The sequence below is a fragment of the Balaenoptera musculus genome, chromosome 5, assembly GCF_009873245.2.
Source record: "Balaenoptera musculus isolate JJ_BM4_2016_0621 chromosome 5, mBalMus1.pri.v3, whole genome shotgun sequence".
NCBI lineage: Eukaryota > Metazoa > Chordata > Mammalia > Artiodactyla > Balaenopteridae > Balaenoptera > Balaenoptera musculus.
In genome coordinates this window covers 46,303,838-46,331,315 of record NC_045789.1, presented here as the reverse complement: position 1 = coordinate 46,331,315, position 27,478 = coordinate 46,303,838, and the positions used below count along the sequence as shown (strand labels likewise).

Genomic DNA, 27,478 nt, shown 5'->3' with positions numbered 1-27,478 from the left:
CACTCTCAGAAATTCCTGGTCGGAATTCTTTCAGAGACAATATGAGTAACCGAGACAGACCCAGAGCTCATTGTAGAATCACGTTTATTATTTGTTCTAATTTGCTACTCTGAATATGAATTGGTCTCTTCAGGGCAAAATCTGGACTTCTGTCAAAATTTAGAAGTGATTCCTGCCATCGTTTTGGCATATCATCTACAGAGAATTGATGCCATCCTGAATAATTTGACTCAGAGCTGGGTCATCTATAAGTGGTTGAAGATGAGATGAAGGGGAGATACATATAATTTCTTGGGAGGTAGGGGAGGCCCCCCCTCTGCTCCTACAAGAACCTTCCTTGCTGTTGGATGACATTTTTAACTCTCAAGCTACTTGGAAAAAAATTCTACTTATATTTTTCACTGTAAACATATGTTCATTAAGGGAAATTTTGAATGTAGAAAAAAGTAAAAAAGTAATCTGCCCACCATCTACCAGCTAAACCCAGTTGCCTTTACCTTTTTGCTATAATATATCTGAGTCTTTTTTCCTGTACACTTTGGGTTTTTATTTTTGCAACATAACTGTAAGCATACTGCAGACTCAATTTTGTATTACAAACTTAAAATTTAAAGTGGCTTCAATTTTACATTGGAATGTACTCCCACGTGGAAATGCTGGATTTCAAGGTTAGGGTAAAAGATTTTGGACACAGTGAGTTATACTGCATAGTAGAAATATGCAGAATTGGAATACAGAGACCCCAGGCCAGACACTTCAGCTGTCTGAGCCTTTGTATCCACAGCATTAGAATAGGGATAATTATCTTTCACCCAAGCTTTTTGCCAGGATCAAAGGAGGTGCAGAGTGTGAAAGTGCTTGGTAAATTGTAAAGCCGCCATGATCACTTGGTATAAATTTCGGTCCGTATACTCAGGTATCCACGAACATTATAACGGTAACCCGCTGCTCCCTGGGATGCACCAGGTTCCAGGGGTTTTACATGGTGTCTAAAATTCGGGGAGGGTCTCTAGTCCCCAGACATGCTGGTTTCCACCCATATATGCATTGCCCAAACTTTCCGTGGTCCCTTAAACTCTCGTGGCTCTGTTTCCGCAACCACTTACAAAATATGGGACTCTTTGTCACTAAGAGTCCCAATGCCTTCCCAAAGCACACACCACACAGCCTTCCCTTCTGAGCCTAGGAGAAATAAAGGAGAAATCTTCCCAGGCTACTCCTCCTATGATTTTGATCACTTTCTTAAAAATGAAAAATAGGGAATTTAGAGAGGGATCAGAAAAGAGAAACAAAAATAATGAACACTTTAAAAGTTAAAATGTTAATATAAATTAGAGTAACCAGGGTTATTCAGCCAGAAAATAATATTCCTGTTGACTTGGTGCACATCATGATGCAGACACTGTGAGAAGTGCCTTATTTGTTTTTTTTTTCACTGGGTCCTGATACCAGCCTTATGGGGTCAGTGAAGAAGCTTAGGTTAGAAGAAGTTAAGGCCGTAACTTGCTCAGTGTCACGTAGCCAGTACACAGTAGCGTCCAGTGGGGACCTGAGTCAGCCAGGCTCCAGTATCCATGCACTACACCAGCGTGCTACTATAATATGATCGCTGAAGGAGCAAAAGCACAGCATTACAATGCTGTAGGATTGAGACGTCTTAAATTTCAGAAAGCATCCTTGACCAAGGGGAATGTTCTGGGAATCCCTTTTACAGACACCTTTTAAAAAAGATTAGAATCGAATCCCTCTGGAATGATTTAATTATGGTCCCCTGTGAAAGGGCTAGATTGACCTCTTGAGGACCTTGTAGCCCCGAGATTTTATGCTAATTCACACAGTATTGTTAGGTATCACACATATAGCTCTCTACTCACATTTACTACCAAATCCCATGCGATCTCTGCTAGGGAGATTGTTGTACTCAATTTATTAGTGATGAGAATGTGGTAGAAAGAGGTTAATTGAGTTGCCCAAGATTCCACTGGGAAACTGAGTGCAACCACCAATTGTTACCAACCTTACCTGAGTGTTAAGTGTGTTGATTGATGTATTTCCCGTCACTCATCCCATATCTCTGGCAACCTTTCTGCCTTCCCACAATCTGTTCCATTTTCAATTGTGCCGAAGCCTTGTCTCAGAACTCAGGCCTGGGAGCCCTGTGAGAATGCATTGGGCCCTCCTTCTCACACACACGAGAAATACCCTCTCCTCTTTAAGGAACGTTTTAAAAGGTTGGAGTTTTTGTGTGTGCCGCTGAGGGTTGATTTTTACAGACCTTTTCATCTCAAGTGCTTTCCTATAAAGAAAAAAAAAAAACAACTGTTTTCTGGAACTCTCCCTCTTCCTTTCTCTGAGACTGCAGCACAGAGTGATTAGAATATTACCGCGGCTAATGAATGTGAGAGGCAGATGCATTATAGGAAGAAGCAATTTACTTTAGAATCTGAAAATTTTCAGAAGTTATTATAAAAGTTTCTACTCTGAGATACATGACAAACCCAGGAATTATCTAGTGGAAGATGTAGCAAATTTACTCAAGATATTTGACTAAGATCCAAGTCTGTGATTGAAGGATGAAAAAATGTAAAATTAACAAACAGTGACCAAAGAGAATATTGTTTATTATTAGCTGGAGAACAGTCTTGTCTTTATTCATTCCTTCTACAAATGTTTCCTGAGTGTCCCCTGGGTGCCAGGCATTTTCTAGGGACTTGGGGTGCCCTCGTGAATGAGTCAGATGAAATCCCTGCTCTCATGGAATCTATATTCTAGTGAGAGAAACAGAAAATAATAAATGAATAACAGCAGCAACGAAACCCACGACATACACTTGGCTAGTGGTCTGTACTATGAAACCCACATCAGGGTGATGGGGAAGACAGAGGGGTGGGCTGAGGTGGGTTCCAAAGCAGAAGCACTTTGGTGAGACGGGGACAGAAAACCGCATGTGTTTCTCCTGCGTTTTGGGCTCACTCTCAGAAATGAACTTGGGTACTTCAGAAGGTGGAGCTTTGACTTTATGCTTCTTTTATACACAGCCTCTGTGTTTTCAAAGTGCAGCTAGAATTGCTGGTACGAAATAAAATCTGTTACTAATTGTAGAAGATAATTTGGAAGTGTTTCCAGTAGTCTGCCAAAATTGTGCATGTTTAAATATTAATCTTGAGTATTAGCTAAAAGAAGGACTTGAGTAATTTTATCCAGTTCATCTCACCTGTTTAACTGATTACTCACTAGCACTGACAGATTCTAGTTTCTAAAACAAACAAAAACACCAAGAAACACCTGTCAGTACCCTTGCACAAATAAAACAAAACAAATTAATACAAACCCAGGCCCTCCAAAACAAGATCAAGGGCCATCCCTTACTTTTTCGTTCATCTTCCCCACTAAGTTTCCATGCCTCTGAGAGCTGGTGTGAGTCTAAATGAGGTCTCCAGGCTAGAGCTGGGTAGGGACCCCTATGTTGCCCAACTCAGGGGCACTATTCTCACGGTAATTTATGTGACTGGTGCCTTCTGGAGTCATTTAGTGACTGGGCAGCCCAGGGTGGATGGACAGGAGGAAGGACCTGGGGCTCCTGTCACTGGGAGGCCGCTCCTCTCTCCTACGGGTATCCTTAGGATCAGGGCAGATTGCTCAGCTCAGTCTCAGGTTCTCCTTCCACTCTTGCTGAGGATTTTTTTTTTTCATTTAAGGGATTCAACTATTTTGAAGACTCCGTTTTTGGTTGAGGTCTCTCTGTAGAGCAAAACTTCTCATAGGAAACTCCTGAGAACCTTGTTAAAATGTGGATTCAGATTTCATAGGTCTGGGATGGGATCTGAGCTTCCGCGTTTATATCATGTTCCAGGTGAGGCTATGCTCCTGGTACACAGACGATAGTTTGAGTAAGCAAAGCCTCTAATTAAAGAAGGATAACTACACCACTTTATCATATCACTGGTGTAACTTCTTTCTAACCATAGCAGTTTTAAAAAAATCCTAATTTTTACTTCTTCTCATTGCATGCATTTTACATATTACAGAAACTTTAAAAATATAGACAAAAAAACCAAAAACATCTATTACTAGGTTACCCAGATTTAGCAACTGAAAATACAGGATTTTTTAAAAAATCTGATGTAAAATTCAATGCTAAAAATTTTGAAAACCTCCATCAAATTACTTTAAAGGAAAAGGTTGATTGCCAAAATCAGCCCAAGAAGACATAGAAAGCCTGAGTAAATCAAAAGTCATACATAAAATGGAAAAGGTTAACAAAGAACTTCCTCAGAAAGAGGACTAAGCTTAGACAGTTTAATGTGTGAGTTATTAAAACCATCTAAAACCCAAATAAATAAATCTTATAAGATTCTAAACTCCCAGAGCATAGAAAAAGATCGTATATTTTAGAATACACTTGTTTTTTGGTCCAGCATAACACTAATGCCAAAATTAGAGCATTAGAAAGAAAAAACTACAGATTCTAGATAAAATTCCTTTAAAAAGATCAAATTGAATTCAGAACTATGTTAAAAGTTTTAATGTTTATATAAGGTTATTTTAATACTGTATAGATCAGCTTATATTGAGATACCTATTAGATAATTTATCATGTCAAAATGTCAAAGGAGAAAAAATATGATCACGGTTATTCGCTGAAAATCTGTCTAACTAGATCCACAATTGATTCTTTTTTTTTAAAATCATGATCTATTCTTCATATAAGGAAAAGCCTCTTAGTAAATCAGGAAGATGATTATATAAAAAATATAGGATTAGGAAATAAAAATATTTAGCACATAAAAAATGAAATGTTTAGTATGCCCAAGTATTACCTGAGATATTCTAAAATATTTTTCACTCTTTATCTGAAATTCAAATTTAACTAGGTGTCCTTTATTTTATCTGTAAATCCTACCTATAACCCTTCTATCTTCTATCTCTCTTAAACTTTTGATATGGATTCTTACAGTTATTTACACACACACACACATATATATATCACTTTATTGTTTATAGAATTCCATACAACCAAGAATTTGATTGGAAATCCTGTGTGTTTATATTTACTCCCATTTTATAGATGAAGAAAGTGAGGCTTAGAATGAACCAACTAAAGAATAGTTTAGCACTGGGGGATCCTGGGCTCTAATAGAGGACATGGTTCCTTAGGAAATATTTCCTTCTTTCCAAGCCTAGATCCTTTGTTCTTCATTTTGCCCTAGAGCTTTACAATTTAATTTCAGGCCAGGCCATCTCAATTAATGGTCCAGCTCAATCACCACGTCAACGACTTGGCAGTGGTGGAGCAGCATGCGATATGAACATAGTTGGGATGATTGGGCTACCCCCATAATGGCCCCGATTCTGTGGCAAATTAATGATGGGTTTTTTCAATTCCCACACAGTTCAGCAAGAGGGTTCAAGATAATATAATTTTGAGGAAATTACAAGTTTTATTTTAAAAATGAACTCTGGGGACTTCCCTGGTGGTCCAGTGGTTAAGTCTCCAAACTCCCAATACAGGGGGCCTGGGTTTGATACCTGGTCAGGAAACTAGATCCCGCATGCCGCCAACTAAAAAGAAAGATCCCACATGCCACAACTAAAAAGAAAGATCCCGCATGCCAGTACGAAGACCCGGCACAGCCAAATAAATAAGTATTTAATAAAAAAATTAAAAGGAACTCTGTAGTACAATAATGAATTTTACCTACATATCTTCTAATGTATTATGTCAGTAGAAACATTGTGCTTCAAAAAAGAATGCAGAGATAATAAACATCCCAGTGGCCCCCATCCCTGCATTGCTGGCTTTTCATTAAACTTAGAATGATCACAGAGCTTTGGTCAGGGAAACATCAGGGAAATTTTAGCAACTAAATTTTTCCAAGCCTTCTTTTTCAGTCTTGAAGATAGTATTGCCTCCTTAGGCGGATCTTACTGCATGGGGCAAAATTGCACAAAATCAATACAGGTTTGGTATCCTTTTTTTTTTTCTAGTTTTATTGAGATATAATTGATATATAACACTGTATTAGTTTAAGCTGTACAACATAATGATTTGATATGTGTTTATGTTGCAAAATGATCACCACAATAGGTTTAATTGACATCCATCACCTCACATAGTTGCAATTTTTTTTCTTGTGATGAGAACTTTTAAGATTTACTCTCGGGGCTTCCCTGGTGGCGCAGTGGTTAAGAATCCGCCTGCCAATGCAGGGGGCACGGGTTCGAGCCCTGGTCCGGGAAGATCCCACATTCCGCGGAGCAACTAAGCCCGTGCGCCACAACTACCGAGCCTGCGCTCTAGAGCCCGCGAGCCACAACTACTGAGCCCATGTGCCACAACTACTGAGCCCGCGCACCTAGAGCCTGTGCTCCGCAACAAGCGAAGCCACCGCAGTGAGAAGCCCGCGCACCGCAACGAAGAGTAGCCCCCGCTCGCCGCAACTAGAGAAAGCCCATGCACAACAGTTAAGACCCAATGCAGCCAAAAAATTTAAAAATAAATTAAAAAGAAAAAATAAAAGGATACAAAGAAATTAAAAAAAAAAAAGATTTACTCTCAGCAACTTTCAAAAACACAATACAGTATTGTTAACTATAGTTACCATGCTATGCATTAGATTCCCCAGAACTTACTTATCTTATAACTGGAAGTTTGTACTTTTTGACCACCTTCACTCATTTCCCCTCCCCTCAGCCTTCCCTACCCCCCAGCAATCACCCGTCTGTTGTCTGAACCTTATCATTCAGCCTAGCTCTAGCTCTTGGTTGTCTCTGAAACTTTTGTGATTGTCCAAGTCACTTTCTTTGTTCTTAGTGGCACCCAGTAGTTGAGGGTGTGCAAAGCCCTGTCCCTGTCCTAAAAGGATCTCAGTCAGCACCTAGATGCTGGCTGATTGGATCTGGACCCTTCTGCAACGGCTTCTAAAGTGTGCAAATGAACCTCTTTCAGAGAAAGTCTGGAAGGTGGGTTTTCTGTCCACTCCCTCTGCACTGAGCCCCGAGGACATGGGTAGCCAGTTAAGAACTGTTCCTCTGTTTGCTACAGTCCTGCTGAATCCACGTACTCAAGCCCTGCTGATCACCAGAGTCAGGCCATCAAGGGGTGTGTCCTCTGGGCAGCAGCCACAAAAGCCAGGGCACTGGAAGTTCACACAGGCTCCTTCCAGGGAGAAAGAGTGACCTGGAGCCGGGCAGAGGGAGGGCCTGACCTCGGCCCAGGTCTCAGAAGAGGATTGCAGCCTCTACGTGTGTGTTAAAGTAGAAGCCTGACCCTCAGGCTGCAGCTTTTAATGTATGCAAATACGTCCCTTTCAGGAAAAGACTGGGAGATGGGCATTTCTGACTGAGGCCTCTGCCCTGAGCCCTGGGGGAACAAGCACCACAAATCCTAGTGAGCTTGTGAAGAACTGTTTCTTTATATGCTCTCGTCTTAGAGGTTTTCTGGATTCAAGCCCTTTTGACTTTCAGAGTTAGAGTTTTGGGGTCCCATTCCTCAGGTGGAAGTCTTAAAGTTGGGGTGCTAGATGTTAGTTCTAAACCCTTAACTCCTCAGGGAGAAGCTGGGCGTTGTGAGTTCCCTCCTGATTGTATGTCTCTGCCTTCCTACCCGTTTTGATGTGGGTTTTTGTGTTTTTTTCCCCCTCATTCATCTAATGTGTAGGAGTTGCTCAGCTAGTTTCTGGATTTCTTTTAGAGGGAATTGTTCGGTGTGTAGCTGTAGATTTGGAATGACCATGGGAGGAAGTGAATTCAGGAGCCTCCTGTGTTGCCATCTTGGACCAGAATGCCCATTTCTTTATTTTTAAATAAGAAAATTCATTGATTACTTTGATTAATTAATTAACTTGCTTTGGGTGAATGGGAAGAAATAAAGTACACTGTGGTATTTTGATCTATTTAGTTCTTAAGATTCACCAAAGGCCTTCTTTAATTAAAGAAATAAATGGGGAGGGGTCGGCGTGCTCTGTTTAAGAGTATGTTACTATTAACAAAGTTGGGATTCCCTTGCATTAATGGAATAAAATAAGTAGCATCTATATTAAGCAACGGTCTTTAATGTACTCCCTGGAGTGCTGACATAAGCTGTACAAATGCATGCCTTCTAGAAATGTTCCAACTGCTTCACTTTCCCCTTCTTGCTTTTATAGCATGGGTGTGCTAGGCTTTGGGGATAGAAAGACGAAAAAGATATAGACCATACCTTAAGGAAAGCGTGATCAAGTTGAGGAGACTGACACTGGACAAGAAATTAAAAGAACATGATATAGGTTGTAATGGCTGTAGGCACAAAATACAGGAAGAACACAAACAAGGGGACTGACTGTCGCGGGGAGAGGGTATGAGGAAAGATTTGCAAAGGAAAACCACATCATCAGACTGTGGAGGATTAATGGGAATTCACCAGGGGAGAAGGTGGGAAAGGGCATTCTAGGCCAGGGAAACAGCAAGTGCAAAGGCATGGCGTATCTGGAGAAGCATCATGCATTTGGTTCTCCTGCAGTATAAAGTCCAAAAGGTGAGTTGTAGGGAGTGATACTGGAGACATGGGGGTGAGTCCTGTCATGAAGGGCTCTATGTGCTGTGCTGAGGAGATTAGACGCTACAGCTTTTAGAGACCCAGTAAAAGATTTTAAGTAGGGGAATAATTTGGTCAGTTTGCATTTTATAGTGATCTCTCTGGCTGTGGTGTGGCAGGTAAGTTGGGAGAAACAGTGGGGCTGGTTAGAAAGCTGCTGCACTAATCCACATCAGGAGTGATGTTGAAGGTCTACACCAAGCGGCCATGGGGATGGTTAAGTTGGGATATTAGACAGAGATTTATGAAGTGGAAGTCAACCTACCTTGGCTGTGTTGTGGTGATGGAAAAGTAGAAGTCTTAAGGATCTCAGCATGAGTGTCTTGGTGAATGGTGTGGTAAAGGTGAGCCAGGGAATACAAAAGAAAGACCAGGTAGGGGGTAGGATGTCGGGTTGGAGGTGGATAGTGAGTACAGTTTGGACAGAGGGAATGTGATGCCATAATTTATAATAAGTAGATAGCGATTGAGCTTGGAAATGGATACTGGTAGTATTGGGGGAAGGAGGAATATGAGATACCAGTGAAACACCAAGCAGAGATATCCCTTAGGCAGTTAGATTTATGTGATTAGAGTTCAGGGTAAAAGTCAGAGCTGTACGCATAAATCTGGGACTCACCAGTATGGAGGTCATCATTAAAGCTATGGATGTTTGCCCAAGAGTGAGAAGAAAAGGGCAGAGGGTCCAATTTTGGGAAGCTCCAGTATTCATGATGTAAACAGAGAAGGGCTGAAAAGAAAAGATCAAAGAGAAAGGAGACCTAGAAGTGTCTGTCAATGTTTCCATCCCCCTACCCTTCCCCCCCACCTTCCTACTTGCCCACCCTTTCAGTCAGCAGAAACTCATTTACTGAGAACTTGTGACATGCCCGGGACAGGTATTGCGGGAGTCACAGAGATGGAGATGTGATTTTTACTCTTTAAGTGTTCCCAATCTAGTGCGGTGTTGGGGGGTAGGTTAGATCATGTTCATTAAAAAAAGAAAGAAGAAGGAAAAGAAGGGTGAGGGAAAGAGGGAGAGCGATTTTATTTGACTTCACTCCTTTTAACGTTCATCCCTCATCACAGTATTCCTACTGCATATCCTAGAGGATTTTGATATTTACATCATAATTTGAAAGACGTCTACCTCCAAAAATTGTTTTGACATGAAAAGCCAGGAAATTTTATATATGAAAATTGGGACGCTGGCCCACTTTTTGTATTATTAAAAAGAAAAAAAAAAAGTAGTAGTGTTCATTGTCTGAAATTTAAATAGAAAATAGAATGAACAAAAAATTGATATGTTTTAATTGAGGTAAAATTTTTACTGGAGTCAGGTTGACTGGAATTTACAACCATCTGAGGACACTTGTAGTACTGACACTATTAGTGCTTAAGCAGCTCAGTTATGCTTTTTCAGAAATATACTCACCCATCAACCGGAAAGCCACTCTCTAAAAATGTAGTGTTACATGGAGAAATTATTCATAGAACTTTTTTCAGATCTCTTGCATATATGCCCTGTAATGAAGTTAGTCTTCCTTGAAGGATCTTAGACTTCAAACCAGAACTGCTGCTATGAAATCATTCCATAACATGATAGACCCTCATAAAAGTCACTGAAATAGTGTAGACATTTCCAAAACCAGCACAGAATTGAAGTTTCATGAGCTTTTTTTAAAGATGCAAATGCCTGTAGCCGCCTGCTGTTAGCTGGAAAGGAGGGACTTTCATCGGTTACTGTCACCAGGCTGACACTGTGCCAGACCCCACATCTGGAGACAGTTATGACCCTGCAGTCTTCCTTTCTGCTCCTCCATTTGTTAATTCACTGGTTTGGAATGATCAACTCAGGTCCCCAGTGTAAATTATAGGAACCAAAGTTAAAAAAGAGCCCATGACTGTCACAATACTCTTTGAAAACAGACCAAGGTCTTTTTATGGGGTCTTGGATGAACTTTGTATCTAAATAAATATGTTTTTGAAGTTAAAAAAAAAAGATGCAAATGCCTGTAGTTATGGAAAGAGAGTATCATAAAGAAAAAAATACATTGAGCGGAACATCACCCAGCATATCTTTTTCCTTCTGTGCCACACAGCAACTAACTAGCTCATTATCTATTTGGTTCTTAAACATTTCTAACGAAGGCAGTTCTGAAGTCTGCCGTGGGGATGTCCAGTGAGGCTTATTTCTAAAACCTAGTAGGAGGCAAAGGGCCTTTCTCCTGGAATTCTTGGCCCATCAACCTTTCAAACTCATTTGTCCTCATTGCTTTCTTGTTTTATATAATTCAATAACAGTCTTTATTCACATTGAACCAGGTTATCACATTGATTTTGTGACCAAATGGAATGAGATGAAATAAGTTGTGTGCTCATAATGCATTAATTCACCTTCTCCCAGTTTTCAATTCCACAATGATACGCTTTGCTTTCCTATTTATTAAGGAGGTATAACAGGAAGAGCTATAGATTTTAGCAATCTTGTAAAGTCTAATATGAACATATTAGTATTATCATAAATATATTTAAGTATGTAGAAGTATGTTGCTTCCCCATATCATCGTGGAAGGCTTTGTGTTGACAATATAATTTAGCTGTTTTTTGAAATATTGCCACCTGACTTTCCATTACATGCTGTTTCACTTTGCGTTAAACGTCTTAAATAATGAGCTAATGTGTACCCCTCGTTTATAATATTTGCTTACCTATTCTATTTTTTTTAAAGAGGAAATATTTTCCCAGTGATTCTGAAAATACTTGGAAAAAAATTACTGTGACTTGTGCTATTAGAGTTGTTAACAAGGCAATGTAAAAAAAAAAAAAGGAAATTATTTTAAAACGTGGAACTCTGGCTCTGTTTTTCATAAGAGTAATAAATACTGTTGAAAAGATAGAAAGTTATGCAATGTATCCAGGGGGGATAATCAAAATTTTATCAACCAGTAAGGTGGGGTGTACTGTCCAATCCAAATGGGTCCTGGCCTTAACTCAGGAGCAGGGTCCTGGAGGCCTCCTGGTACAGGTATTAAACCTTTAGGTTCTGGGTTATGGATGAGGCAGGGTACTCGGGTAGAGCACCAGAAGGCTTAGGACAGCATCAAATACCAGCCATATACCGGGAGTTTCGTACTTTAACAACCAGTTAAACTGCTGGACCAGGACATCCTAGCTTGTAACAGCCCCACATAAATCAAAGATTGAAATTTGCATTTTTATTGGGGGTTGGTGGAAATGGAGACCTCAGTGGGGTAAAATCCCATCCGGTTCTTCCAAGCTGCTGGTCTCTAAATCTCTAAATCTTCCAGGTGTTTGATAGAGGCAGCAGAGGAGGCAAAGAGGAGACTGAAGGTAGTGTCCCTGCAGGCAGTGAATCTTGTCCATTGGAGAGAAGGTGGCCTGAAATGCATGGGGTCATCCCATGCATTGTCTTACAATTGTTTCCCCAGCACCTAGGCCTACTTGAGGCTTAGTAACGAATGAATGAATGATTGGAGGTGAATTACTGGCTGTTTCAAATTGTAGATTTTGTTATTATTCAGATATGGTGAGGCCAAAAGATCAAGAGACGATTGCTATAGGAGAGATAGTTTGTTACTCACAGTTCCCAAGAGGAAGGGCATGTCACATCATGGAGGGGCCATACAGGGAAGCACTAGAGTTGGTCAGGAGGCAGAAGGAGTGAGGGGAAAACGTGGGCAAGAGGCTTTATTGTGGTTTCTGTGGGAAGAAACGAGCGAGGCAGGGTAAACAACCCATGTAGTGTCCACAACAGTACGTATAGTTTATGTCCTCATTTTATACATGACGAAGAGGGAGCCTTGAGAAATTATATACCTTAGTCAAGGTCACAGAGAGCTGTGATGTGATGCTCTTCTTCTCTGTTATACTCCATCCCCCATTTATTATATTGCAGTTACTTGCTTGTGTGTCTGTTGATGCAGCTAGTTTGGGCCGCTCAAAACGTTGGACAGTTCTTCTCACCTGTGTATGTTCAGTCTCCATCAGACAGTAGGCATCACATTAAACCTTTGTGGAGTCAGTAAGTAAGGCTTCCATCACCTTTCTCTTTAATTTGAGCAACGTGATCAGCAGCCCGTTGATGTGTGGTGGTGGAGGCGCTATCCTGAGAGAAGGAGACCCGCTTGTGGCTTCCTGTTCTTTATCTGACATTCTCTGAGAATGGGAACATGGGAAGAAAGAAATGGATGACTCTGAAAGTGGTTATTTCTGTTTTGTGGCATTTATGCCTTTCTTAATCTGGGTTCCGCAGATGCTTGCTTCGTGGGATACATCCTTGAGAAAGAAGTATGTGAGATGTGTGCCCTGTCCTTGGAAAAAAACTCAGTGAATGTGCAGAACTTATATTGATGCAGGAATGTTAACAGGAGGGACATAGCTACTGTCCTTGTCGAATGGTGGCTTTCCTGATTGTCTCCTCTGCTTTATCTTCCTTCCAGCTTGCCACCAATCCTGTTTTGGGTGTGCAGGGAAGAGCCCGCATAACTGCACAGCCTGCTGGCCTTCCCACGTGCTGTTGGATGGGCAGTGCCTCTCCCAGTGCCCAGATGGGTACTTTAACCTGGAAGGCAGCTGTACAGGTGAGTATGTAACATGCTGGGGCATATTCCCTGTGCCCGTGTTTTATCTTCATAATGCAACCCGACTCGGTAGTTAGAAACCTTGTCATACCAGGGGACTAGGAATGGGCTGTGAATCCTTGTCTTGAACCTGTAGGAGTCAAGGGATAGAGTGAGGGGAACAAGTGAAATTCTGTTCATCCAATAGGGAAGTGTGGATGAAATGAAAAGTTAGAATCAGCTTTACCCTCTTCATACAGCGAGGGGTGGATTTAATGGTGATCATCACGGAAATGAGCTACCACAGGTTCTCATGCATTTGTGTGGGATCAGGCATTTGGCATTGCCTCTGCAGGTCTCGGCCCCCCTTCCCCTGGCTGCAGCCTAATAGAGCAAAAAGAGAGAGAGGTATTTATTTTCTTCCTTGACATTTCAGTCCAATATGTTTTTAAGAGCACCTTTATATTTCAGTGACAGAGATTCTAGAAATTGCCAGTTCAGATTAGTGCAGGGTTTCACTGGACTCGACAAAATACTAAAATTTAAGCACCTTACTGTAGCACTGTGTTTTCTTGTATCTACAGAAAAAAAAAAGACAAGGCAAAACACATTCTATCATGATTATAGTTTTATTTCTAAAAATAGAGTGTTGAGGCCAACTTACAGGAAAAAGCCCATCGTTATGAAATTGTTTGGTATGTGTTTCTGGAATCGGAAAACAGGTAGTAAATGTATAAAATATTTTTGAAATAAATTAACACTTGTAAGATTCATCTGGCCTCCAACACCAAAGAGGAAATTTAATGCGAACACAGATTTAGACCATTGAAGATCAATATTATATTTCTTCTGGAATTGTCTTCTTCCACTAGCTTTTTAGTCTCTGCAGGCCCCTGATGGATTGCTTTACTTGAAACACTCTATCAAGCTCAGTGGAGGTGGGGGGGTGTTCCTGGTTTCTTTGTCAGTGGGGTTCTCTTTGAAAACTGTGGTCTGTCCTTATGTGCTCTCACCCTCGCCCAGTTGGTTTTCGTGTGTGGAAAATTGTTTGGGGAGGAAAGTCTGAGTAGCTCTAACTCTTCTCTGCCTGTGCCTCTGCCTGCTTGAAGCCCGCAGATGGAGGGCACCACAGGCGGCAGGGCACCAAGGTCACTGGAAATATTCTGGCAGGGAGGAAGCCCTGGGCGGTGGGAGATCGTCCTGAGAGCGCTAGTATCTTTTGGACGTGCGTTTGCAAAGTTAAGCGCCTCAGGAATGTAGAAGGGGTGATAATTCATGCTAGCCTTCTAATCAGCAGTTCATTTTCTTGCTTGCTTGCTTTTTTTTTTTTTTTTTTCCCTATAACTCCTTATCTTCCCTTGGCCTCCCGCCAGAAGACATGAGAGGCAGTTGACTTTACTGGAACTCTGTGCCTTTTCTTCCCACCAGCTCTGTGCCAGAAGGGAATTCTTTGTCATCAGTTCCAGCAAGCTCTACCCAGCTCCAGCCCTTCACCTCCCCTCCTCTTGGAATCAGACAGGCTTAGACCTTCTCATCCTTGGCAGAGAACCCCTTCCATCTCCTTCCATGCGCTTGCTCCTGCTGCCCAGCTTGGCAGCACAAATGCAGGCACAGCTGCAACCTTCTTTGATTCTTTGCCATCCTTATCTTTATTGCCTACACTTACTGGGACTCACTGCTCTTTTTCAGTGTAGTGCCTCTCAGTCATTAGGTGGTTTTTCTGGGGAAAACAGCTTTGACAGTTTCGTCTAAGGGACTGAACTTCAAATATGGCTCAGGATAACCTCCAGAAAGAGGCCTTTTTCAGTTCTTTGTACTTTACTTAAGTGTTGCTGCTAAAACAGGCATCCAGGCTGTGGCCTGGAGGGAGAGCATGGCTGGCATCTGACTCCAGTGAGAAGTTTTAGTTTCCCCTGCTGTGGATGGTTCCCCCTTTGCCTGCCCGGGATTTCTAAGAAGCAAAATGTCTCCCTCTTCTCCCCGTCTCGCTCTTTGAATTTTAGAGAGGGACAGTCTTACCACTTGCTTTTCTGCTTTGTAACTTTGACCTGAACTTCCTTACTTATATAGATGGGGATGGTCATGCTGAGCAGCCAATTCCTCTCATTTAATGGTTCTAGATTCCACGTTCTGTTCATGGCCAGTGTTTTCACTGACACTAGAAATGCCGTCTTTCGGTCAATGCCTAAGGGTGTGGCAGGCTCGCTCAGGAATCTTCAAAAGATGATTAGTATTTGAAGTCTGCTCTTAGTGTAATTTGTGGAGTACATTAAGGACTTCATGTGTTTACATGCTGAGCTGCTAATTCCAATCCTGGTTCTTGTTTTTCCTTCTAGAGTGCCACCCCACCTGCAGGCAGTGCCACGGCCCATCGGAATCTGACTGCATCTCCTGTCACCCTCGTGTCACTCTGGCTGGTGGGAGCTGCAGGACCAGCTGTAAAGAGAAGCAGTTCCTCAACCTCGTGGGCTACTGTGCCGGTGAGTGAGACCCCCTTCACAGTCTCAGAAGTCACTAGCCAAAGGCTCGGGTTCTTCCTGCCAGGCTCCAGAAGGCTCTCGTATTTGTCCTTTGTCATCAGAATAAGAGCTCTCTTTGGAAGATATTTGTCTCATGTCTGAAGACTCACTTCACTGTTTCCTATACGACATTTAGTAAGTATCTGTGGATTCAAGTGGAATCTTCTAATAATACTCTTGCAATTCCTGAGAAAACTTAGACCCTCATATTAATGAAGACTGAAGTCATGATAAGGGCTCCTTCTGTGCATGTGGTGCACTTCAGCTTAAGAGAGCAAAAAGTATATTCAAAGCAGTCACTCAGAAGACTGTCGCCCTCTTGTCTGCATTATCTCCTCCTGTGGGGAAACTTTGTCATCAGCCCCAGGCACAAAAATATAGGGAGATTAACCTAGAAGTAAATCAGTTTCTTCAGGAGATGGGATTTTTCCTCCTCAGTTTAGTACTCAGATCTCAAAAAGAAAGAAATCAGGAAAGCAGCCCGGAATTTGGATAGTGATGAAGGAGCCATGCAGTATGTGTTCATCCATCCATTCCTACGACAAATACCTTTGTCTCCTAATGGTCAGATGCTCAGAATACCAAAAAAAAAAAAAAAAAAAAGATGAATAAGACAATTATTCTGCCCTCAAAGAGCTTACAGTCTGGAGAGGGCAACTTACAGACTAGTAGGTTACTTTGTATTTCTTGACTCACTTCTAGGAGCAACTTGAAGAGATTTACCTGCAGCAGCTGTTGTCACACTGAAGGGCTTGACTGGGAGGCATTCTGGGATCCACTGGGCAAGTGGGAGAGCTGAGAAATCCGGTTGGATGCATGCTGGAGGGGTTGACCCGGCTGTAGGGCTTGTTCCTGGGCAGGGAGGAGGTGTGGCCAGTTGTGTAGATCAGAGTATCAAGCAGACCCCTTCGATACAGCAAGTCAATGAGCGCACTTCAAGTGTGGCTGTGGCGCCATGGTCCTGGGTGATCCATTTCTTTTTGCACATGACCTTGGCTAAAGACTAGACATTCGAGGGAATTCCCTGGCGGTCCAGTGGTTAGGACTCCGAGCTTTCATTGTTGCGGGCCCAGGTTCAATCCCTGGTCAGGGAACTAAGATCCCACAAGCCGTGCAGTGCAGCCAAAAAAAAAGACTAGACATTAGGGTCCAAGATCTATACCCTAGGAAGACTGAACTGTCGAGAGCGGGGCTACAGCCAAAACAGGCTGGGATTCAGGGCAAAACCTGATTATAGAGACTGCAGACATTTTAGAGGCAATGGAAAGTGGAAGCTCAGAGATTCCAGGCTTTAGACAAATGTGCTACCCCACCACTGTAGGGTGTGAACTGTTTGCCAGTCCTGCCAGCGTAGTCAGGGTTGACTTGGGAAGCGGGCAGATAGGAGGCATTAGTGCCTCCCCTGGAAGAGGAATCTGGCAAGGGCGGATCTAACTGGTATTATAGTTTGTAAGCTTGAGTTCAGCTACTGATTCTTACTTTAGGATACAAAGGAGCAGCTAGTCAGAGGTTCCTAACATGGTTAAAGCACATTAGTGGATATTTTTTGAGAATCAACTGAGTCCAGGTTGCTGAGTTGCTGTTTGAGGGGTCACAGAGATCTTCCAGGCTACTTAAGGAGGTGAACCAAAGACACAACTACAGTTAACACATAGTACAAAGCAATTTATGGATAATAACATCAATAGGCAGAATGGGTTGTAGGAGTTCAGAGGAGGGAGAAATAAAAGATATAGAAAGCATTGTGGAGGAGATGGGGCCTAAAACTCTTCCTGAAGAATAGGTAGGATTCTGTTAGACAGAGGGAAATAAGGCGGGCTTTCCAGATGTGGTTCTACCAGGAGATGGGCGCAGGGGGTAGAACATGTGGGCTGTTCATGGCCAGTGAGAGTGGTCCAACCTGGCTGAAGGACAATGGTTTGAATTAAGGCATATTAGAGGAAATGGTTGGAAAATTTAAGTTGGAACCAGGGTATAGAGAACCCAGAGTTCTAGGCTGAGAAATTTGGACTGACTCTTGTGGGCAATAGGGCTGTGAGAGTTTTAGGGGTGACTGTGAGAACTAAGACTGTGTTATAGGCAGGAAATCTGCAAGCTTTTTGGAAGATGGATCGTAGTGAGGAGAGATTATAGTCAGAGAGAGATGTTAGAAGGTTGAACCTTCATAATGGCATTTCTATTTCCAACCTAGTCTGCCTGTGGACCCTAAAAATTTAATACTGGGACATATTTTATAAATAAATGTTTATATAAGGAGATTGGAAAAATTTAACTTTTAATCAGCTCTGTTCTCTCCAATGTCCAGAGCCCTCTGATGGTAAGTTAGGTGATTAGGAATTGCATTAATTTTTTAAGGCTTATAAGGGACCACTAGAATAAAGGATCATGGGACTAGGCTAAATGGCTCTGAAAGTCCCCAGCCCTAGATGAGCAGGTTCCACTAAAATAAGCTGGAAGGGACACACCTTGGCTGTCCTGAGATTAGGTATATTAAGTGAAGGTTTTAAATAAGGTAACCCATTGTCTAGTGCTTGGAAATCCTTTGTTGAGTTGAGAATGGCATAACAATATTTGTTGCAGAAAAATTTGACGGGTAATTTCAGTTGTTGATCTTTCAGAGAAGTGCACTGGCCCCAAAGTTTATTTTTTCAATATATATATATGCCCTTTCCAAACACCTCCCAATTCTCTCTGTAACACTGTAATGCATTCATTCGTTTGTGGCATCATCAAGCATTTTTTAAGCACACGCTCCATACCAGGCACTGTGCTAGGCTCTGGGGAGGCCCAGATGAAGAAGATAAAGTGCTTGCATTCAGGAAATGTAGTGTATAGTGAAGGAAGGAGATATGTGTTGAATATGTTATTACTGTGGCTATGAGGTGAGGTTGTGGGACAGCACCCTAACCTAGACTGCAGTCTGTGTGTGTGTGCGTGTAGTGCTAACGGGTACTGAAGGCTTTCTGGAACATGTCATAACTGAGATGATTTGGAAACATGAGTAAGAATTAGAGGGGTTTGGAGATTTGGAGGGGATAGCATTCCAGATAACGAGCCAAAGAATATTTTCTATTCAGGCACCAACAAAGGGTTAAGTAGAATGCCAGCTCCAAGTACGGGGGTGCTGTGACCTGAAGCAGAAGAAAGCAAGGCAGGTCACGAGGGCCTTTGTATGTTCTGTTTAAGGAGAACATGCTTTGTTATCAAGGCTGTGGGGATCTCTTGAAGGTTTTTAAAGAGGGAAATGTTATGATTACATTTCTGCAAAGAGAAAGATCTGCGGAAGATTGCGTAGAAGAAGGCCTGAGGGCAAAAAGACCTTTAGGAGGGAGTTGTGAGAATCCAGATGAGAGATGAAGCCCTTTGATGAGAAAATTGCTGAGGGGATGAAAAACAAGAGGCATGGCTTCAATAAGCATTAATTATATATTAGGTTGACCTATGGGGGATCGCTGTTTTGTGGGCAAAACCTGGTCAAATACTGGCAATTTTATATGGTTCAACCTAATAGAAGCAGCAGAAGTTGGTGATCTCTTAGCCCTCAGGCTAAGGGAGAGGAAATTTTGGGGATGATTTTCTGGTCAAGTAAATTCGATGAATGGGAGCATTATTTACCAAGGGCCAAAATAGGAAGATAATGTGTTTGAGCTTGGGCAGGTTGGACCTTTGGACATCTGGGGTAGCTGTCCAGGAGGACGGTGAAAGTCTAAGTGAACACAGCTTTCTGAACATAGCCACGTGATCTTATCTGCTATCTTCATTTTACCGTAAACCTAAGGTCCTGGAACTCTTTTTTTAGCTGAGGTGTTGCTTCAGTCAGTCGTAAGTTAACCTCCTGGAACATTTCAATGACTTTTATCTAAACTCAGGAAGGTGTTAGGAGGAGCCCTAGTGATAGACAAAGCAGAATTCACCCCGTGCAGTGCCGTCAGTAGAGTGTGTATTTCCATCATCCTTGGGAAGGTCTAGCAGTGGAAGCCCTGGAGAAGCACCCTCTCTGCTCCCTCTATCATGTGTGAGCTTTGCAGGGTGGTAGCATTTACTCACAGGATTTATTCTCTATCTGAGCTGTACCTAAGATCATCATCAGAGACCTCTTACTTGCACTTAGCTGTTTAAGAAAGAAAATTACATCTAATCTATCACACAGATAAGAATAAACACATCCTGGGAACAGGTCCAATAACCTCAATGTGTTATCACATATGGAGATGTTATATGTGTGGGTTTTTTTCCCTTCAAGTCTATCAAAGCTAATATACAGTTTGTGAGAATAGGCCAGAGGTGAAGGCTTTCAGCAAAGGTGAATGAACTGGGGTGAAAAAAACCAGGTTTTTTCTTCATAGATTTTTGTTCTTTATATTTTGTCCGCATCTCAACAAAGTTTTCCCCAAATTTCAAAGCCTGGGGTGTTCCCTCCATTTGTCTTTCTCAGCTAAAACCTTTCTCCTGTTCATAGAAGAGGGTGAGAATTAAAAAGAAAACATGAAGGAGAAATATCCAAATGAAGATGCATTAAAAAAAATGCCTCGGGCTTTCTGGAATGTCTAATGGGAAGGTTCTACTTTTTAGTTCTTACGTAGAAAAGGAGATAATACCGAGAGTAATAATTGTGGAGGGGAAGACTGCAAAATTTTATGTATATATTTTACTTTTAATTGACGTATAGTTGATTTACAATATTGTGTTAGTTTCAGGTATACAGCAAAGCGATTCAGCTAAACATACATATATGTATATATCTATATTTTTTTATTCTTCCCCGTTAGAGTTTATTACAAGATATTGAATATAGTTCCCTGTGCTACACAGTAAATCCTTGTTGTTTATCCATTTTGTACATGGTGGTGTGCATCTGTTAATCCCATACTCCCAGTTTATGCCACCTAGCCTTCCCCTTTGGTAACCGTGGGTTTGTTTTCTATGAAGACTGCAAAATTTTAAATAGCTGATTTGTTAGGATGGTAGAATTCTAGGGGATTAAACATTTTTTTATGCAGTACTTTTTAAAATGCTGGTTTGTTTTCTTCATAAATCTGTGCCAGAATGTAAGCAAAAGAAGACAAGTGTCAGTAAAGAAATATTGCTCTGAGAATTTTCATATCGTATTCCATGGTAGTTGAGTTCTAAGCAATGGTTAATAGGTGTTACATGCAAGAATGTCTCGTGGCTGAATAAATTTAGGAAACTCTCGGTTAAATAAAGTTAAGCACGCTTTCTTTATTTCAGGATTTCTCAAAACCTTAAATAAGCAGATGTGCATTGTGACTCTCTGAGATGAAGAAGGCTACCCATTTGCCAAACATTTCATTGCAGACCCCTTCCTTCGATTTATTATAGACTCTCACAGAGCTAACCAGTGCTTTGCAGAACAGTCTTTGAGAAGCCCTGCACTAGCTGATGTTAATATGTTGGACAATTTGTTGGCACTCCCTAAAGGTAAAATGAAATACTCAACCTATACTCAGACTGTGGACTTCCTTCCTTCCATCCCTCAGTGCGTCCCTCCCTCCCGTCCTTTCTCCCTTCCTTCTCTTCTCTGTGGGCAAGCAGAGGGGGCCCCAAGAATTCTCAGGGTTGCCACTCTCTTGACTGCTGAGAGCGTCAAAGAGCAATCAGTAATCATCCTCTAGCACTGAGTCGGAGAAGTGTTTGCTCTCTGAACCTGAGCTGACTGATTAGAAAACCTGGTAACATTTTTCTTCCAAATCATTAAAAAGAAAACAAAACCTTCTGAGTCCCTTCTACAATCTTCCCCATTTATTGTCACTCATTTCTGAAAGAGGAGCCTGAAAAACATGGTGAAAAAGTTGAAATGCACAGATTAAAAGAGCAACAAATCCTTGTTTTGGAATAAGCTGATAGAACTGAAACACTGAGTAATGAAAAAAACAAAACAAAACAGTTCAAATTGGACATCATTAAGGACTGGGGAAGAGCCCTGCGTGAGCCAGTGTACAACTCTCTGTCTCCAGATACTCTGACTTGAAGCCAGAGAGGTGGGAACCAGTTCTGTTTTACAGCAGTTTCTGCACGTGGGCAAAGTGGGTTGGCGCTGCTCTACATCTTGCTGTAGCTGCTCCTGGGGCTGTCAGCTGAGAGAAGGAAAGAGGCACACACTAAAACGTGTAGCAGTTACTACCTTATTTTCATCGTCAAAATCCTACCCATCCGTCCCTCGTGGCCTCGCTCAGATTCCGTCCCTTCTAGGGCCAGCTTCCTTTTGGCATCTCCCACGTTGTAATTCCTAAGTACGCTGACTGTTTCTACCAATTACCTAGCACTTGGCATTGACTAGCTCATGTTCTCTGTGAGTTTCTAATAATAGGTGACAGTTCTGAGGGCTTATGACGTGACAAGCACTGTGCTAGTTGCTTTGAATGCATTTTGCCATTTAATACTACCAATGATCCTCCGAGGTAGGTACTAATGTTATCTCCATTTTACATATGAAGAAACTGAACCTAAGTAAGGTTTAAGTCATTTACTCAAAATGAGAAAAGTTGGAAGATAGAGCCAAGATTTGAACCTAGGAACCTAGGATGAGGACAAACACAGTTGATTACAAGAATAGGGATTCAAGAAGAGTTTTCTGATTGTAGATTAAGAGGTGGATCATCGGGGACTGGTATGACAAGATGGTCTGGAGAGGCACTACTGGGGAAAGTTGCAAGAACTTGCCGGTCTGTTTTAAATGCCGGAAGCTGTTTTAGATTGCCATGTATTTTTATTTTATATACCCTTAGTAAATAAATAAATAAACTTTAAATGAAAACATTAATGCATACTAAATTTTAATAATTTATATCACTCCTCATGTACTTTAATCTTTTTCAGTGGTCACATACATTCATTTTTTTAAATAATATTTAAACTTTTTATTTTATATTGGAGTATAGCCGATTAACAATGTTGTGGTAGTTTCAGGTGCACAGCAAAACAACTCAGCCCTACACGTACACGTATCCATTCTCTTCGAGACTCCCCTCCCATCCAGGCTGCCATGTAACATTGAGCAGAATTCCCTGTGCTATACAGTAGGTCCTTGTTGTTTATCTGTTTTAATATACATGCATTTTTCACAGTTGTAATCAGCAGCTACGTGCAGGCATATCTCGGAAATGTTGTGGGTTCGGTTTCAGACCACTGCAATAAAGTGACGATTGCAATAAAGCAAGTCACATGAGTTTTTTGGCTTCCCAGTGCACATAAAAATTATGTTTGCACTATATTGTAGTCTCTTAAGTGTGCAATAGCTTTATGTCTTAAAAAACAACGTACGTACCTTAGTTAAAAATACTTTATTGGGAATTCCCTGGCGGTCCAGTGGTTAGGGCTCTGCGCTATCACTGCCAAGGGCCTGAGTTCGATCCCTGGTCGGGGAACTAAGATCCCACAAGCTGTGAGGTGCGGGCAAAAAAAAAAAAAAAGAAAGAAACTTCATTGCTAAAAAATGCCAACCATCATTTGACAGCATAGGGTTGCCGCAAACCTTCAGTTTGTTCAAAAAACAAAAAAAAAGAAAGAAAAAGCAATCATCTGCAAAGCACAATTAAGCAAAGTGCAATAAAATGAGTTATGCCTGTATTTCTTTGTTATTTCTCATATCACTTTGTGTATTTCCATGTGTTGGTAAATAATTGGAAGAATCCACATAATTGTCATTTTTAATGGCTAAATAGCATTCCATTATGTTTGTGTAACTTAAATTTTATCGGAGTATAGTTGCTTTACAATGTTGTGTTGGTTTCTGCTGTACAGCAAAATGAATCAGTTATACATATGCATATATCCCCTTTTATTTGGATTTCCTTCCCATTTAGGTCACCACAGAGCACTGAGTAGAGTTCCCTGTGCTATACAGCAGGTTCTCATTAGTTATCTATTTTATACATAGTATATATGTTAATTCCAATCTCCCAGTTCATCCCCCACCCTTCTCTGACTCCCCACCCCATATCCATACGTCCGTTGTGTAACTTAATTTGATTGGCCGTTTTCCTGTTGTGGGTATGTGCCATAACCAGCAGGAGGTAGAGTTACTGCTTGGTAAACTAAGTATGACTTCCAAGGCTTTGGCTGGGACAAGGTCTGTTTTTCATGTTATTGTTAATAGCAATAATGTTGTGTTCTTGACATTTTATAATTTTTTAAGCATTTTCTCAGTTATTTTTTCATTTGATCATCCCAAGAAACCTTCCTGTGGAAGTGGGATTAAGAGCTCAGTGCATTGCCTAACCAGCACATAGGTGGTAATAAAGAAATGTCGGGCAAAGGAATGACTTGATTCTGGTGCCCTAATGTCTACTTTAATCCCCTTCCAGTGCATCCTATGCTAATTGCATCAAGGATCTTCTTAGTGTGACTCATTTTTTTTTGCTTCTTATCTCTTCTTTTTCACCTTCTATTTCATTCCATCTGGCCCTATTCTTCTATCTCTATATTTTTTCAATTTTCTTGTGTCTTCTTTTTTTTTTTTAACACCTCCTTCTTTATTTTCCTTATCTTCTTTTTTGGCAATGCACATTCTTTTCTTATTTCCCATCTGTCACCCTATCTCCTATTGCTTGAACTATGAGTTGCATATCCAATCTCTCTCTGGAACTTTCAATGATTGTCTCTCCCTTGTTCTCCAAATTTGTGTTTTATTTAAGGGACCACGCTGTCTGCTGAAGGATGATTGAATATTTCAAGGCATTTCTTTTCTTTGAACTTTCACTTTCAGAAAAAAAAAGAACATGACCTATGCTTAAATTGAGACCTTCCTAAATTAAAAACAAGAACTTGTATTTTCTCCTTCATGTGACTTTTCCTAAACAATATCTTATATAGCTTTAGAAATGACCTTACTTGCAAGTTTTCAACTTGGCAGGGCTCCCAGTGAAGTTACAATTGCTGTTGTCTTCATAAGAACTACAGGCCAGGACCTGAATTGCAGAGAAGACTTTGAGTGTTTATGCTTAAAGAACACAACTGAATTTAGGCTCATAGGCTATCCTCTTAAGTACTAGAGACAGCAAAATTGCTATGGCTACACTTATCTACTTTTCTTACACACATGTAAATCTCTGTGTTTACATGTAATGGGGCAAAAATAGTGACTTAGATGTAAGTATGACCATCGATATCAATGTCAATCCTGACTGGGCCTGCCACAGATAAAGAATAATCACTAATGTTTACTGAGCACTTCCTATGTACTAGCTCCTCACATACATTACCTCATTTAATCCTGACCGCAACCCTGGGAGGTCAGTCCTATGATTAGTAGCATTTCCATTTTACAGCCCAAGAGGCTGAGATGAGAGACATTAACCAATTTACTCAATGTTTCACAGCTACAACGCAGTAGACCTGGGCTTTGAAGCAGTGCCACTTCAGAGGGCACGCGTGTGAATACCGTCATCAGCCTTTATCATCCGATCTGGCTCCAATAGGACCTTCTCTGCTTCTCAGCTGTTGTATTACTTACAGCTCTGTCACCTTGCTCACCATGGCCTTTCCATGTGTACTCACTATACTTTCCCTCAACTCAACTCTCACTCCGATCAGTTGACATCTTTGCTTTCTTTTGTGTTTAGAAGATTAACATAATCTCCTAAAAACAACAACAGCAAAAAAACTCCCTCACCTTTTCTCTGCAAATGTCTCTGTATCTTCTTCTAAATACCGTTTTCCTCATTGCTTCCTTTGAGAAAGGATCTCCCTCACCCTGGCCCGGGGGAACTCCTCCGTCTGTGATCCAGAGCTGGTTTGTCCCGTCACCCTCAAGAGGTGGTCTAGCCCAATAGTTATTCCCACTTCTGGTTACTCATTTCATCTCCTTCCTTCCCTCTTTATCTTTCCTTCTCTTCTTCCTCCCTGACCCCCTTTCCTTTAGGACCTTAGTGTCTTGATCCAGTGCTCATTTCTGTTTTCTCCTTAGAGTCTATCTCAAGTCCACACATGATCGTCATCTCCAGACTCTCATTTCTATCTGTCTACCTTCTGGACATTTGATCCACAGGAACAACATACTCAAAAAGCTCCAAAGAAACCTCCCCCACCAGGTCCTTCCTTCCTTCTCCTGACTCTCTTGTCCATCCACTACTGATTTTTTCAATCAGTGGAATTCAAAACTGAGTACAGTTGACCCTTGAACAATGTGGGTATGAACTACACAGGTCCACTTATATGCAGATATTTTCCACTAGTATATATTACAGTACTACATGGTCCATGGTTGGTTGAATCCGAGGATGCAGAGGAGGGGGGGATACAGAGGGCCAACTATAAGTTATACTCAGATTAACCCCTGCATTGTTCAAGGATCAACTGTAATTCAAAACTGAGTTACACCTGCTTCCTTCCCACCCCTATTCCATATTTTAATCATTGCCACATCTTGCAAAGTTAAAGTCCCTCTTATTCCCTTTGGATAAAATATTCTCTGGTCCTCCTTAGACATTAATTGCATTTTAAGTGTGGCTTTCTTCTGACATTGGACCTTGTCATGAGCATCTTGAGGGAAGGGTCTGACTCTGACTCAGTGCTCTATCTCCTGCAGCAACTTCCATAGTGCCTCACACCCAATTCACATTCCATAAATGTTGATCGAAGTGAACTTTTTTCTATTTTGGAGGTAAGGCAAGAGTAAAACATAAACTGATGGGAGGTCAGGTACAAGGCAGGAGTGGTGCTTATGTCTCCTTATTGGCAGCAAGAACTTGCACCAGAACTGAGGAGAGAGCCTTGCTCTTACATCTGACACTGCCTCTCACCCACTCCTTCTTCCAGCTGTCTGTCTCCGTGGGTCCTACTGCAGCCTTCTCACCACATTTGTACGTTTGTCAACACTGGGCGGAAATCACTGTCCTATAACGCTAAGGCCAGTCTGTTGTAGTAGGTTTTGTTGTTGTTGTTGATTGGTTTTTTCAGGATAAAGCAATAGCCACAGACACTGAAAAAGTGGGAAGTTTTGTTTGTTTGTTTTGTTTTGTTTTGTTTTTGTACTAACTCAGAGCTAACCCTAAACCCTAACCCTAAAAAGAACACGTGATTTCTAAAGAACTCATGGGTGGGCTAGGACCAAAGTGATGATCAAAAGGGGAAGAGAGGAGGCTTCTTTTTCTTCTGCCACTCATATGTTATTTTCTGGATTCCTGCTGTACTTGTCTCACAAGTAGAACCCCGTCAATTTTAAAAGTGGCATCAGAATTCAGTCTATACACACTTTAAGGACCCTGAGCTTCAGCATGGAATCATTCCTTTTTCACCTGATGAGGAACAGCTACAAGTGCTGATTATTTTAACAGCTTCCAAACACATTTAATGTGGTTTCCTTAAGAACCTAATCGACTGACAGGACATTATTAAAAATCTCACTATGTGTCTAAAATTGTCTTTATAGGTCCATTATTTATCAGCTAAGGAGTCACTGCCCCATAAAACCAACATCCAAAGCCATTGCTTCAACAGTACACATTTACTTTAATATCTTCAAGCTTTTTTGACTTTGCTCCAAAGATGTGAAATAAGTCTTTTCACTGCCGTGTGCTTCCATCCATCATGATTGTGCGTAATCCTCACTGATCCTTGAAGCAGAGCCTTTGTGATTTGAAGACAACATCACACGGTGATGACCACATATAATTTCCTCACAGCTGCAGGGTGACATATTAGAGGATATTGCCGCTGCTGAGTCAAAATGTTAATTTTTTATGTATTTACATTTTTAGTATGTATGCATGCTGTGCATATTTAGAAAACAAATGGAATCTTCTGCTTGCTTAAAAACAAGAAGTGCATTTATTTCAGCTCGAGTCGATACTCCATTTCCAGGC

General features: G+C 41.3%; 1 protein-coding gene across 5 annotated transcripts in view; it reads left to right on the top strand.

Moving 5' to 3' along the window:
• Positions 1-27,478, top strand: part of FRAS1 (Fraser extracellular matrix complex subunit 1) — a 445,822-nt gene that overhangs the window by 239,501 nt on the left and 178,843 nt on the right. For all 5 annotated transcript variants that reach the window (XM_036852337.1, XM_036852339.1, XM_036852338.1 and 2 more), the window contains exons 19-20: positions 13,018-13,158; positions 15,474-15,617. In XM_036852337.1, coding sequence (XP_036708232.1) covers positions 13,018-13,158; positions 15,474-15,617 — 285 coding nt within the window. The remainder of the gene's footprint in view (positions 1-13,017; positions 13,159-15,473; positions 15,618-27,478) is intronic.